Source organism: Microtus ochrogaster, chromosome 10 (genome assembly GCF_000317375.1).
Source record: "Microtus ochrogaster isolate Prairie Vole_2 chromosome 10, MicOch1.0, whole genome shotgun sequence".
Taxonomy (NCBI): Eukaryota; Metazoa; Chordata; class Mammalia; order Rodentia; family Cricetidae; genus Microtus; species Microtus ochrogaster.
Window position 1 is genome coordinate 80,873,302 of NC_022016.1, and position 15,445 is coordinate 80,888,746.

Genomic DNA, 15,445 nt, shown 5'->3' on the forward strand with positions numbered 1-15,445 from the left:
TTAACCTCTGAGCCATCTCTCCAGCCCCTCAAGTGTCATTCCCAAGCAGTTGTTCACACCTTTCTTTTCTTAGACAAGATCTTTCATTGACTTCTGGTCCTGTTGAACACGAATGCCACATCAACAGTTGCCATACTGCACTGTCTGTGACCTTTTCTCCATTATTGCTGATTCTGGTGGCTCAAATCCATACATGTGATATCCATGGATACAGAGGGGCACCATGCATATAAGCTAGAGATTTAGGAAGCAGGCCAAGATGGGCCCTTGAGGCAAGGACACTGAAAACACAGTACAGCCATCCCTTGGGAGTTCAGAACTCCATCCAGATACAAAACCGGTACTAAACACACAGGCCAGACTGGGCCACTTGTGGAAGTCTGCACAGACAAGGACTGCGCCCCACAGAGCCACCACTGGGAGGCAGGAACAAAAGCAGGGCTCTAGCCTGCTGTCCAAGAATCCCGGCACAGAGAAGTATAGGGAGGAAGGAGAGGCAGAAGAGGACGGACAGCTGCCCTCTGCTGGGAAGGATGATGCCCAAGTGGTTGAAGGAGGCCCAACTGCAGTGCAACAGAAAAGTGAGCAAACCCAGAAGCTAGAAGTGTCCATGTCTGAAATCTCAATACTAAGGTAACCGAAACAAGAGGATCCCAAGTTTGAGTTCCAAGACAGCCTTGGCTGTGTGAGACCATATCTCAAACAAATCATCAAAAACCCAAACAAACTCAGACAGCACGACTGAGGAACTGGGCAGAGCAGAGGAAAGGGTGCACGTTCTTATGATACAGACAAGGAAGAGTCTGATGCTGCAGATGCCTGTGGTGGCCGTGGGTGTAGACGCGGTCACTGGACAGGCCTGGTGAAGTGTGAGGGAGGAGAGCCTAGGCCTCTCCCAATTCACTGCTGGGTTATGCCCCTTGACCTCTGCTCATGCAGCTCAGAAGCAAAGGCACACTGAGGAATTAACCCTCATCCCCGCTTAGCAAGGGTCAGGCTCAACTTACTTGACTTTGAGAGACACACCCTGCGGAACACCAATGCTCACAGCAGCACCCAAGACGCTGTGTCGGGAGATCTTCCTCTCAGCTCCATACTCCACTATTGTCCCAAAGAAGCCTGCCCTGGGGGGTAGAGCACAGCTGCAGGCATGTTTCCCTCCTGCCCTCCCGTCCACACAGGAGCTGCTAGGAACAGAGCTGTGTCTCCCTCCCGTCCCCCACCCATCACCCATGGGAGCCAATGCCAGGATGGGGCAATCAGGGAGCATCACAGAAGTGATGACGATACACAGGTGCCCACCACAGCACTGGGTCACCTCTATGCCAGCAAAGCTCAGACTTACTTGAGGGACCCTTTCACCCGGGTCTGGTCATCGTCCTGGAACTTGTGCTGATAGCTGATCAGTGCAAACGAGTGCGGGATCCCCAGCTGAGGGAGGGAAGTGCAAGGAGGCCATTTAAGCCTTACCATTCTGGACGATGAAGCCAGCTGCCCACAGCTGCTGGGCACCTGGCCAAGGGAGCTTCATCAGGGCAGGTGTGGAAGTGTTTACCAGCAGCCAGTACAGCCGCTATTGTGTAATGACATGCTGAGAGATGACAGTGATCTGCCACTGTGTGAATCTCACCACTGGGGGACATGGTCTCACCATGAAATCTACCGCCAGGAATGTTATGAAGCACACAACTGTAAGAGAACTGATTTCTAATGAAAATGCAGTTTACTGGCCTCTCATGAAAACACAAACCTCTGGTAAGCCTGAGTTAGGACGAGGAACCCAGGACCTGCTTCCCACCAGCTTCTCTCTCTGCCCGGCCACAGGACTCAAGAGCACCATTTTGACAGGACGTGAAACTGTTACTTCAGATGATCTGAGCACAGCCACTTGGGAACATCCTCCTTCCTCACTAGAGGCCACAGTCACTGCTGCGTGAACCCAGAACTGCCCCACAGGGTATAGGGTTATACGGAGATACCCGCCTCAAGATGCATCTTCAAGAGACTGCAGCTCCTCTACCCACCTGCAAGGCCACAGTGAAGTGGCAAGTCTTGGTGTCCCGGACGATGCTCGTATTCATGGCCGACTGGATGCCCCATCGCCACTGCAGGTAGCCCACGGTGTTCTTGTCCAGGTTCCGAGCTAGGACAGTGGTAAGGCCAGGCCGGATCCCACGGGATGAAAACTGCAGAGCACAGTTTGTCGTCACAAAGCTGGGGGTGGGGGACACAGAAAGGGTCCAGCTGACACAGACTCTCAGCAAGGAAAGCAGCCAAGTAAGGAGAGAGGAGAAGCCTGTCTTTTCAGGATCCTCCTTGGCGGCTCCACCTCCCACCATCCACTCTGTCAGAGCACTACATGCTGTGTTTGGAGCCACTGGAAGGTAGTTCTGGTGACACTCTCAACACAGTGGCTCAGGACAGTGCTCCCCGAACTCTGCTCAATGCTGAAGTCACCTGGCTGATGTGCAGCCTTCTGGTTTCTTCAGCACGGGCTTGGAGCATGAGCAGTCTCCAAACGATATCAACTCATCACAAAGAGTAGCGCCACCTACCGCAGGTATGTGCCGTACAAGTCAAAGTCCTGGGTGGATCCCCAGCATGTGCATATGCATATACATACACAGATACGCACACACTAAAGAGATTTTATTTTCTGTGTTTTTGTCTACATTCAGGTATGTGTGTCCTGTGTATGCCTGTCAGATCCCCTGAAACTGTGGTTGCAGATCCTTGGGAACTGATATGTAGGTGTCAGGAATCAAATCCAGGTCTTCCACAAGAGCAGCAAGTACTCTTAAATGCTGCAGAGATGGCTTATTGATTTTAAAAACCTGCCCAGGGATCCTGTTGAAAATCAGCTTTCCAGGAAGGACTCTGAAGTCAGCTTGCAGGGTGCAGGCTGACAATAACTGGTGTCTGGCGCACAGCCTGACACCCACCGCTTGCTGTCGAGCCATCTCTTTCTTGACTTTCTAGGCTCTAGAGATAACACTGTGACATTAAGGTAACCATGACACACTTGACACATTTTTTCCCCCCTGAGACATGGTTTCTCTGTGTAGTTCTGACTGTCCTGGAACTCAGAGATCCTCCTTAAAGGCATGTACCACCACCACCACCCAGCAAACACACTAACTTTTAATCAGGGTTACTTTATACTCCCAGTATAATACTTTATACTTCCCCAGCAAAATGACTAAAAAGAGCCTATTTCTTGATTTCCACGAGACCTGGCCATGCTAGAGAAAGGCTGTATTTTCCTGCTTCCCTACAGGAGCCAGGGGAGCCAGCAGAGAGAACGTCATCGGTAGAGTTCCAAGAGAAAGCTAGAGAAGCCTTGAAATAAGACAGGGATGAGATACCAGGTTCTGTCCCAAAGGGAGGAAAATTGCGATCAGCAAGGCAGGCAGTGGACAGAGATCGAAACCACTGCACAGGGCTGTCTGCTTTGGGGGCCAGGGTCTCACATAGGCCAGAGGTTGGCCTCGATGAGCTACACAGCACAGGGCAGGTTTGCACTCCTGACCCTCCTGTTCCTACCCCTCAGACGATGGGATTACAGGCGTTTACAACCATGTTTGCCTTTCCTATTTTCTTTTGGAGACAGGGTCTTACTTTATTGTCCACACTAGCCTCAAATTTGTAACACTACTGCACCAGCCTCCAGAGCAGTGGGGATCAGAGGCTCATACCACTAAGCCTGGCTTCACCCAGCAGCTTTGTTTGTTCTGACACAAAGTCTTCTGTATCCTAGGATGACCTCAAACTCTCCACATGAAGCTGAGGATGACTCTCAACTTCTGATTTCCCGGCCTCTACCTATCCCTGCAGAGATAGCAATATTATGTTAAGGTGTGCGACTTTTGTTCATGTTGCATTTGCTTAACGCTGTGAAGCTGTGATTCTTTGCCCGTCTAGAGCATCTGATGGTGTAATCAAGATCTGAACGGCCAATAGCAAGGCAGGAGAAAGGACAGGCGTGGCTGGCAGGCAGAGAGAATATAGAAGAGAGAAGTCGCCAGAGGAGGAGGACATCATGGGCGAGCAAACCACAGTAAGAGTCAAAGGAAAGATCTACAGAAGAGACCAGGAAAAGCACAGGGCAAAAGGTAGACGGAGTAACAGAAGTTAAAAAAGCTGGCAAGAAACAAGTCACGCTAAGGCTGGACACTGCTAACTAAGCCTCCATGTGATTTATTTGGGAACTGGGTGGTGCCCCCCCCCCCCCGAAAAGCCAAGAGTAAAAACATCCTCCTACTGCCCTGTGTCACTACACACCTGGCTCTGTGCAGCAACTTCAGGGCTGGGCTTGGACTTGGCCATGGAGGAGGGAGCCCGGGAGGGAGACATGGCTGATCTGAATACTGTACAAGAGGACAGACTAGCTCTGGCTGGCTTGGAACTCGGAATGCAGACTAGGCTGGCCTCAAACTCAGAGACCTATCTGCTTCTGCCTCCCAAGTGCTGGGGTTAAAGTTGTGCGCCACCACATCTGCCTTCCTGACCTGATTACAGATTGATGTGACCAATCCCCTCAAGGTTCCGCTGCTGTGATTCCCTCCTAGAATGAATTATCCCCAGGAACTGTCTCCCTCCCCTAAGTTGCTCTCAGCAGGGTATTCCGTGTTACACTAGCTGGGAAGCGAACTAGGACCAAAGCCTGGAGTCATCACTGTAGCTGCAGAGCCTGTAAAACTCTCAGGTGTGGCCAAGTCTGTCCAACCACCAGGTAGTCCCACAGACAGATTCTGTTTCCTGGTCCTCACGGGACTTGTAGGGTAAAGGGTCCCACGTTAGAAAGCTTCTCAGTGCAGAAGGAAGCCTGGTGGGCCAGGCCTGCTTTCCCATGCAGAGCTCTTTCAGCTTGCAGGCTGCCCCAGCACTTGTCCAACTGAGCCCACACAGCACCAGTAACTTCAAATGTCCACAATCAGAAGACATCACAGGCTCTAATACAAGTTAGCACAGATCACCAAAAAGGAGTTATCTTGTATATTTACCATCTTGGTGTGAGATTACGGAACAGCTTGAGACCAAATAAAGGCCCCTGGAGGTCTCCAGCTCCAAACTCCAACTGTTTGGAAAAATAAACAGAGAAAGCATTACTGGTGTTCTTTCTACAACAGCAACCCAGGGCTCAGCATGAACCTGGCCAGGCTCCCAACAGAGGACCAGCAGATTCCTAACACCTCGGTACCATCTCTGCCCCAGACTGTAGACAATTACTCCGCCAAAGAAAATGTCAGTCCTAAATTCTGACCTCCCTTGGCTCAAGTCAGAAGGGAAGGAGACTGGTAGTCCACACCCCTCCCCACCATGGTGCCACCTGCCACATCTCCTGGGTGACAGATGGGACATGGGCCCCATGGAGAGGTACATCAGTCCTTCCGGCACTCTCCCGGTTGCCTCACTGACTACCAGTCCAGGTGACTTTCAACCAACAGCCCCCTCAGGCAGTGAAGGTTAGCTTGTCATGTGACTAGTCAATAAGGGGACCGACCATGTATGGACACCAGAATCCAGTGGGTCTTACCTCTCCCCATCCCTTTGCAGAAGTGACCCGCCGGAGTGCAAAGTTAATGGAACCGCCACCATTGCCATTCTGGGTGGAGAGACTTCCGGAGAGGATGGCTGTGTCTGTAGCTGTCAAGGGTGCCTAAGGGAAGACAGCCATGGGTAGCAAGCGAACTGAGGCAATGGGGACACAGGTCACCTGGCATTTGAGGACAGAGACAGGAGGCCTCCCAACCGCTCTGCTCTCCTAATTCATATCAATGGCATGGGGCCCACAAAAGCAGTAGTTTATTTATTTTTTACGAGGATCTCACTACAGCCCTGGCTGTGGGGCTACACAGATGAGTTAGCCTCCTTGTGGGATGAGATGCTCCTGTCTCTGCCTCCTAAGCGCTGGCAGGTGCCACGACACGCAGCCATATGCATTGATGTTATGTACATGGCACTGGGAATCCAGTCCACGGCCTGTGATTATCAGCAGACACTCGACTTACTGAGTTACCTCTTGAGTTGCACAAATTCAAGAGAAGAATCCCCAAAACCCATAGAGAGTGGCAGAACACCAGGTCTAGTGTGCCATGGCAGGAGCTACATGGAGACCCTGACCCTGTGCCTTCCCACAATGTGTTGTCTGGGCTTTCTACTCCCAGCCTGCCACCAGGGTTATGGCTGTATTAAGGGCTCTTCAAGAACAGCAAGTTTCTTAGCCTTAACTCCACGGGGCAGGCTCATGCACTTGATAATAAAATGAAGACGCTGTGTAGGCAGAGACCCTGGTGTCCTAAATAGAATGGCCTGCCCCTACTGCATCTAGGGACAAAAGGGTGGTGTTCGAATTCCCTGGCTCAGGACCGGAGCTGCTATTGTCTTTCACAGTCAAGTACTTAGAACCTAGACTAGCTCTGAGCATCATCTGCCAGCAGGGCTGCCTTCCTTCCTAAAATGACTACGACCCTAGGCATCTATGCTTACCCCATTAGCACTCCTAACTGGCAAGACCCGGGACCTTGGGAGTTAAGTGCCAACACTCAGCTGCCTTGTGTGTGGGGGCAATGCAGTAACAAACAAGGCCAAATGGAGCATGCTCGCAAGTCCTCTCACCCCCCTCCCCCCCTCAGTGGCTAATTGCAGCCTTTCATAAATAACGATGAGAAACCCCGAGCCACTCCCATCCAGCTGCTCCGGCACTGCGCCTCATTAACTCAGGCCCATGCTGTACTTGGAGAGGTGTCTGTGCTTTACCTCAATGGACTGGGATATGTGCATTTTATTAATCTCAATCTGCGGAAAGCCACTTCCGGACACATCTTCATATTCCTCATCATAGCGATCAAAAAGGTCAGTGGCATCAACTCCAACGCTGATGGTTCCCTGGGGCAGAAAAACACGCAGTCAGCACGAAGTGCTGGTGTTTGTGGAATGAAAACATTGAGTGGAGTGCTTAGGCATCTGACTTCACACATGGACAGTGCTCCACGAAGTCTGTGAAGCATGAATGTCACAGTTCAAATGAAAAGCTGCGGAATGCCTTGGAATGTTAGAGCCAGCAAACACCAGCTCTATGGAAGAGCTGGCCTGTACACACCTGCAGAGGGACAAGACACGGGAGAGAAAGCCAATGACCTGAGCATGCAGGGATCACACAGGTCCCTGGCAACATCACCCAGACACCAGCCGGCCACATGGACTAAGCACCTTTACTTCAAGACCACCTCTCAATTCTACGAGATCTAAGGGCGCCCTCCAGACCAGGAAGCAGGTACACAATGTGCACACACAGTATTTGTACATGGGTGTTTACACACCTTTCCACCTTTGAAAACTAAAGAGAGCAATACAAGACAGCATGTTCCAAGAAATACTAAGTTAAAATTTTGTTGACTGGTTGTCTTAGTTCGGGTTACTAGTAGCTGTGAGGACATCACAACCAAAAACAAGATGAGGAGGAAAGGGTTTACTTGGCTTACACTTCCGTATCATAGTTCGTCACTGAGGGAAGTCAGGACAGGAACTCAAACAAGGTGGGGGCCTGGAGGCAGGAGCTGATGCAGAGGTCATGATCATGTTTACTGGTTTGCTCAGCCAGGATCACCAGTCCAGAGATGACCCCTCCCACAACAATCACTAATTAAGAAAATACTCTACAAGCTTGTGTACAGCCCCGTCTTAAGGAGGCATTTTCTTAGTCAGGGCTCCCTCCTCAAGATATGTCTATCCTGTCAAGGGAACATAAAATTAACTGCCAAAACCCTTCACAGAAAGACAAACAACATTTATCATTTTCTTTCAAAGTTCTAAGACTTTTCTCATGGCTCTATCTTAACCCAGCATGTAAGACTTTTCTCATAGGTCTAGCTTAAACCAGCATGTGTGCACACACTGTACACACATACAAAACCACACACATTTTTATTAATTTCTCTTCAGTCTATTTATTATTTCTCAAGGTACCCACTTTGTGGCCCAGGCTGACATAAATTCACTATGCACACTGGCACTGAACTGGAAGCAATGCTCCTGCCTCTCAGGTGCTAGCATTCCAGGACACACCGACGGACCAGCCTGACCCCATTTTAAGATTAAAAGCCATCTTGCTACAAGGTCAAAATAAGTTCATTCCTGTTTTCTTTAAAACTTGGGCTTGACTATGTCTTAACACATATTCTGGGGCTGGAGAGATGGCTCAGTGGTTAGGAGCATTGCCTGCTCTTCCAAAGATCCTGAGTTCAATTCCTGCAACCCTATGGTGGTTCACAACCATCTATAATGAGATCTGGTGCCCTCTTCTGGCCTGCAGACATACACAAAGACGGAATATTGTGTACATAATAAATAAATATTAAAAAACCCACATTTTCTGGAATTTGACACGTTCTATACCCTATATCCTAACCTTCACCCCGATAAGATGTTCTCCCAAATAATTATGAAATGTTTAGCCAAGTTCCTACATAACCAAAGTTCCTCTGGAAATACCCCAACCCTTGAAACCACCCTAGTCTTGCAGTTTTTTGGGCTATATTAACATCACCTTTCCCTGTTTTTGATGCTATTTTCTCAAACCCTGCTTTGGGGAGTTGGCCCTGTCTGACAGAAAATAACACTTGCAAAGTTTGACCAAAGAATTGGGGTTAATGGCTCTACTCTCATTTGGGATTAACAAGCCACCACTCTAGCTGCACAACCCACTTCCTGCAGGGTGCTTGATGCAGCGCAGCCAAGGTCGAGGATGACCTTGAACTCCTGAGCCGCCTGCCTCCACCACTAGGGTTGGGATTTCGGGTGTGCTACCTGATTACTCAGAGTTCTGACAGATAAATACATTCTTTAAACTATTAACAAGTAACGCAGTGTCTCCAGGAAGGGGAGGTGTGCAAGCACAGATTTATGACAGACACGAGTGATGGCCTCAGGGCACCTAGTGGAGGAGCCCAGATAGAGGTCACTAGGGGCCGAGCACAGGCGCTGGGAGGCTAAGGCAAAAGTAGCATCTGAGCCCAGAGGTCAAGAGAGCTTAGGTAACATGGTGAGCACTGGCCCCCAGAAAAAATGTTCGTCCTTAGTTTTGTGCTTGGAAGACTCCCCTCTCATCCTGGCTACAAAGTGAAGATCTGCTTCACACAGCTGCCAGGATGTGCTGCTACAGGGCCCCAGAGCAGGTTCCACAGCCAACCCTGGATGAACAAATCTGTCCTCTGCTTGCCATATAGCCCTGGCTGGCCTATGACCTGAATGGCAGATAGGCAGCCTCAGAGGGTTTGCCATGTGAAGTTTGTCTAGGACCATACCAACTTCACCGTGTTTTTGTTGGCTTAGCCATTAGCCAAGACATCCTACCAACGTATCACCAGCAGCAACAGTTGCTTTGAATAAGATGCAGTGGGGGCTGGCGAGATGGCCTAGTGTATAATGGCTGTACTTGCTGCCAGACCTAACTCTCTGAGTTCCATCTCCAGAATCCACATGCCAGAAGGAAAGAACCAACTGGCACAAATTATCCTGATTTCCACACGCATGCACCACACCCAGCAGAGTGGGCGTGACAGGTCACACTCACCTCTCCCCCAGTGGACTCTGTCCCTATTTCTCACATCTAACATGCAGGCAGTAGAAATGCCGAGCAAGGTCCCCACTCTTCTCCTAGTCACACGGTCTTGGCATTAGAAGGTGTTCATTTATTTGCTGTGTGCCCGTGCATATGTACACACCTGGCCTGGGCACATGAAGAAGCCAGGAGAGAATAGCAGGTGTCCTCCTCCATTCCTCTCTACTTACTCTTTGGGGCAGGGTCTCTCCCTAAGCCCAGGACTGGCATTTTCTTGGCTAGGCTGGGGCCCAGCAAACCTCAGTGACCCTCTTGTTGTTCTCATCAGAGTTGGGGTTCCAGGCATGGCATGTTCATGCCCAGCTTGTCATGAGTGCTGGAATCCAGTCCTCATGGTTTCGAAGTAGCGCTCTTCTTAACCCAAGCTCCTCCCATCTAGCTCAAGATGAAATGGAACAGCATGTTCTTGCCTCAGATGGCCCATGTGGTGCTTGCTGACAAAATTGCTTGGTACAGCTAACTCCTTCTAGGCTCAGTGGATGGTGGGCAGCCTTAGATGTGCCTCTGGGTGGCAGATGGCCAGGAGTTGTCACAATCAGACAGTGACGGGTAGGTGTGGCAGCTGGGAGAGGAGGTGGGCTTGCTCTGTTGAGGACCTACCGCAGCACTTCTGTCATCTGCTGAAGGATGCCACCAGGGCTGGCATTGTCTGTGAAGGGCTAGAGTACATAATATTTTTGTGGTTTCGGCCATCTGGCTGCTGTCTGCAGTGTTCCATTCTATAACAGCAACCAATTGACTGTGCTGTGCTCCAAGAAAATTCCGTCCACGAACCCCGTAACCTGAATAATTCGTAATGTCACTAAGCATCAGTTTGTTTTTTTTTTTTTTTGATATTTTTCTGTCAGTTTCTTACCTCTTGGTCATCAGAAATAAATAAAAGGCATTGGCTGTTCCTGAGAAATGGACGAGCTGTTACCATTATACTTGTCATGATACACTTTTCAATGACGAAATCAAACCGTGTTTTGTTAAAAAAAAGTATCAAATTTTCAATTTCTCAGAAAGATGTACGTATAAGATCTCTCTCTCCTTCCCTCTTTTCCAGTACATTCGAGGCAAGTTCCCGACCACTCAGTTATACCTCATTACCTCGAGACACTTTGAAAGACAAGGTAAGTTGTTCAGGGTGGTCTTGAACTTTTGATCCCAAGCACCTAGGACGACACCCCAAGCTGCCAAGCCTGGCTCCGACTACCTTTTAAATTGTCATTTATTACTTTTATTTTTATTTCTATTTTTTTAAAAAAAATGTTTTCTGCTTTTGAAACAGGGTCTTGCTCACATGTAACCCTGGAAAGGTCTCAAACTTTTCTAGTGCGAAATTAGAGGTGCATGCCCCACACCCCACGATAACTACTGTTGAGGTGGGGGTTCTCGCTGCCTTGCTCAGACTGGCCTAGAGTTCTTGGTTGGGCAACTTTTGGCCTTTGAGATCAGTGGTATGTGCACTACTCACTCAGCCCAAACACTCATCAGTGTTGAAACACCACGGGGAGTGGAGTCACTGAAAACAGAGGAACATCCTCAGATGGGCAGGCTCACATGGGAAAACTTGAACCGAACACGTTCTCCAATGGCTTGAGGGATAGCTCAAAATCTGTTGATGGCCTTTCAGCGGGTCAACTTTGGACAAGAAAGTCTGTAGGTGGAACTGGCATTTTTCAATTAGTTAGACTTACATTCCATTCTTTTTGTTGTTATTATTTTGTTTTAAGAGACAGGGTTTCTCTGTAGCTTTGGGGCCTGTACTGGAGCTAGCTCTTATGAGTTCAAGGCCAACCTGGTCTACAGAACAAGTTCCAGGACAGGCTCCAAAGCTACAGAGAAATCCTACAGAGAAACAGCAACAACAAAAACAAAAAGCAAACAAAAAGGTTCAAGACAGTTGGGCAGTGGTAGTGCACAGCACTTAGGAGGCAGAGGTAGGTGGATCTCTGAGTTCAAGGCCAGCCTGCAGTACAGGGAGAGTTCTGGGACACCAGAGACTCTACAGGGCTCTACGGAGAAAGCTTGTCTTAAAAACAAACAAACAAACAAACAAGAACAAAGACTGTTCAGAATGGAGGCAAAAAAGAAAATGTCCATGAGTGGCACCTCCATGCTATAATATGAAGAAATTTTAAATGGAAAAATAATTTTTTTGGAGACAGTTTCACATAAACCATGGCTCTGAATTCCTACTTATCTCGTCTCACCTCTCAGGCGCTGGAATCACATGTGGGCACCAACATGACTGACACGCAGGTGCTCCATCTCCCCAGAGCAACACATACACAACCACAGTTTAAAAATACGGAAGGGAAGGGAGGGAGGGAAGGCATGGGGTGATGGTGTTGACTTCAAGATCAAGTACGAGAAACTGTGCTTCTTCTGGGTCTTTGGACCACGCCATTCGGGGAAGACCAGTCACGCACAACAAGGTGACCACCTAGCAAGCTGGGCAGACTCCAGATCAGGCCCCTCTGCAGCTGAAGAAGATCTGGTTTGCAGGGTTTGAATGCTGGAATACCATCACTTGGGGAGCTGAGGCAGGGTGATCGTCCTAAATTCCAGGATAGCCTGAGTTACCTAGAAAAACCCTCACTCAAAAACAAAGAAACCCAAACAATCAAGTAAGCTTTCTTCAACACTTGGTCCAGTAAATCTATGAATGTTAAGACCCAGGAGCCATTGAACTACATCTGCAGGGAGGTGCAGTCTAGAGCCAGCCAGTGGAGTCTAGTCAACCCCAGAAATCCTGGGAAGGATTCAGATTGTTGCAGGCTGAGGATATAGCTCACTGGTAGAGCCTGGATGTGCAAGGCTCTGGTTCCTTTCTCAACAATTCTACAATAAAAACACAGGTGCAGGCCCAGTGCGGTGACTTTTTCAAATAGTATATATTCAGCAAGGCCCACGGCAGTATGGGCCCGAAATCCTAGCACCAGGGACACCAAGACAGGAGGAACACAAGTTCCAGGTCATCCCAGGCCATAAGCAAGACCTGTCATAAAGTACTGACACTCTCACTGACAACCAAGTAATTGCTTCAGCAAAGGACAAGTGACATTAGAAGTCTAAAACTAAGGTCCAGTTATCACTTCTCAGCTTTAATAATTGAAAACTCCAATGAGCCGGTGACTACAGATCAAAAGCCTTTGGTGCTGACCCACAACTATGGAAAGCGACTGAACCAGAGCAGTGAGAGTGAGCCAAGGAGAATGCTGGGCTCCAGCAACAACCTGCTTGATGAATGAACTGTTCTGGAAACGGCTGACAAGGGTCCAGATGGGCCGCTGCAGCAGCAGAGGAGGATCTCCTTCCTGTGTGCCCACAGGCTGGCCTGCAGTTCACAATGACTGTTCACCTCCAACACCATGTTTTCTCACAGCACACACAGCTAATGCAAACTATCAGTTTTGCTGGACACACCGAGTGGGTCAGAGATTAGCTGAAGCTTCTGACTGAAAGTGTGCAGGTTCTTGTCCAAGTCCATCAACTGCCCTATAGTACAGTCACGTGAAAGTAAAAACCATTTACTTTAATCCTCACCACCAGCAACTCCAATAAATCACAAGTTTGGTTCTCTATTGCTCTGGCTGGCCTAGAACTCAGAGATCTGTCTGCTTCTGCCTCCCCAGTGCTGGAATTAAAGGTGTGTGCCACCCCACTTGGCCAGTTTTGGTAATTTTGTCTGTTTGAATGGAGCCCTAACTACAGTGGAAAGCAAGGACTGAGGTAGGCGGGCTTTCCGTCTCTACAAGTCAAGCCATAGCCAAGGACTGAGGTAGGTGGGCCTTCCGTCTCTACAAGTCAAGCCATAGCCTTGCACTGCCTTTTGTCTAGCAAGCTTCTGCCGGCTTTTCAGGCTGCTCTAGAGCGAAGCTGTCCCGCCTGTTTTGTAAAGAGCAGAGAGTAAATCTAGGCACTCACTGGTGAGACTGAGCACTGGGCAGAACCAGGCACATTCTCTTGGGCTGCACACTGTGATGGCTTGCGGTTTGCCAACAGGTGTAGAGCACTTAACTGTGCCATCAGTGTCTAAAGACTGTGTGCAGCAGGCAGCTCCAGATCCCCGTGACTGGGTGTGAGTGTCCACAGTGAGGACACTCTTACTTTACCCCTGGACGCTGATGACCAATGGTCCATGGGACTCCACCCAGTTTCCTGTTTCTTCAGTCAAACCAATCAGAAGAACAGACAGGCACAGACAGCAGAGAGAGAGCTCCGTTCACAGTCCCATGGCCCCTGCTTCTTTCCCCCATAGTCAGCAAAGGTCTTCGGCGAGAGTCCCGTCCACAGATACTGCAGCTGACAGACTTGCAGAGGTCCTTTCTCCTCATTAATGGTCATGGATAAAAAGCCCCCCTTTTTCATTTCCGAGGCAGATCCCTAGGATTTCAACGATGACTCTTCACTCACCGAAAGTTTCCCCCACAGGCAATGTGGTGGTTTGAATGAGAATGCCTACAACAGCTCGGGCATCGAACCCTTGGTCCCTAGCTGGCTGCATTGTTTGAGGGGGAGTGGGTAGTGCAGCCTGATGGGAAGAATTTAAAGACTCACAAGACTCCTGCTTGCCTCTTGGCTTCCTGCTCCAGCCAGGCCCAGCCCCTGCAGCCAACATCTCTATGAACTCTCATGCCTCTAAAACCACAAACGAGCTCTCGTTTCTCTATGGTGCCCTGGTCGTGCTGTTTGGTTTGTATAAAGCAGCAGAAGTGGTGCAGGCAGCTGAGAGCAACTCGACGCCGGCCTTTTTTGCACTGGCCTCGGACAGCTCTTGTGAGGACAAGAGCAGCTACAGAATCATTGCATTATCTCAGAACCAAGACTTAGACTTTACAATTGTAGGGGGAGCAAACTGGACTGTATCAGCATTCGAAGACCCTCAGCCTGCTGCAGCCTTTAATTCAAGTCTTGCTGACAATGACTGCACACACAGTAGCCTTTAGTCAGATACGCAGCCTAGGAGCAACACAGGACTGCTTTCCAAAGCCCAGTTCTTCATGTGACAAATCCCCAGACAGGATCAACCAGGCTCCTGTCCCTTCTACGCCACAGTCCCATTGTCCCATTTTCAGTTGCAGCCCACTTCTGCTTGTGACCCTCTCTGGCCCTCTGCCACCAAGCGCCAACAAACATACGGGCTCTAGTGGGTTTCCTCCTGACTCTAACCACTTCCACAGAGCAGGCTGGAGCCACAGCAGGCTCACACTGATGGCTGTGGTTTGTCATGGAAACCTAAACAATTACCTTAAACTTTCTATGTATTTAGTGTGTGTGCACGCATGGAAGTCAGAAGACAGACAGCTTTTGTGAATCAACTCTATCACACGGACCCCGGGGATCAAACCAAAGCTGTCGGGACTGGCACATTCACCCCTGAGCCATCTCTTCAGCCTTATAAAACAATTTTCTTGAAAATCTTTAAAAAATAAGAGAGCAGTCAGGGGTAGTGTGGTGTGGTGCGGGCTCACACCTTTAATCCAGCACTCTGGAGGCAGAAGCAGGCGGATCTCTGTGAGTTCAAGGCCAGCCTGGTCTACAGAGAAAGTTCCAGGACAGCCAGGGCTACACAGAGAAACCCTATCTTTATTTATTTATTTATTTTTTTGTTCCTAAATTTTATTTATGAATTAATACAAAACATTCCAGACCAATGCATCTTAATCCTCATCCTCCTCCTCCTCTTCACCCTGGTTAATCTGGAAGTAACGCAGCTCATAGCTCTCTTTGCTGTTGGCGACAACACGCAACCAGTCTCGGAGATTGTTCTTCTTCAAATATTTTTTGGTGAGATATTTCAAATACCTTTTGGAGAAAGGCACCTCGGAAGTG

The 15,445-nt window shown here is 49.1% G+C and overlaps 1 protein-coding gene across 1 annotated transcript in view; it reads right to left on the bottom strand.

Moving 5' to 3' along the window:
- The window catches only part of Dnajc11 (DnaJ heat shock protein family (Hsp40) member C11), a 51,158-nt gene that overhangs the window by 7,875 nt on the left and 27,838 nt on the right, over positions 1-15,445 (bottom strand). Inside the window, exons 5-10 of the mRNA XM_005353666.2 lie at positions 6,760-6,888; positions 5,537-5,659; positions 5,004-5,077; positions 2,025-2,214; positions 1,346-1,431; positions 1,008-1,124 (exon numbers count right to left, since the gene is read on the bottom strand). Coding sequence (XP_005353723.1) covers positions 1,008-1,124; positions 1,346-1,431; positions 2,025-2,214; positions 5,004-5,077; positions 5,537-5,659; positions 6,760-6,888 — 719 coding nt within the window. The remainder of the gene's footprint in view (positions 1-1,007; positions 1,125-1,345; positions 1,432-2,024; positions 2,215-5,003; positions 5,078-5,536; positions 5,660-6,759; positions 6,889-15,445) is intronic.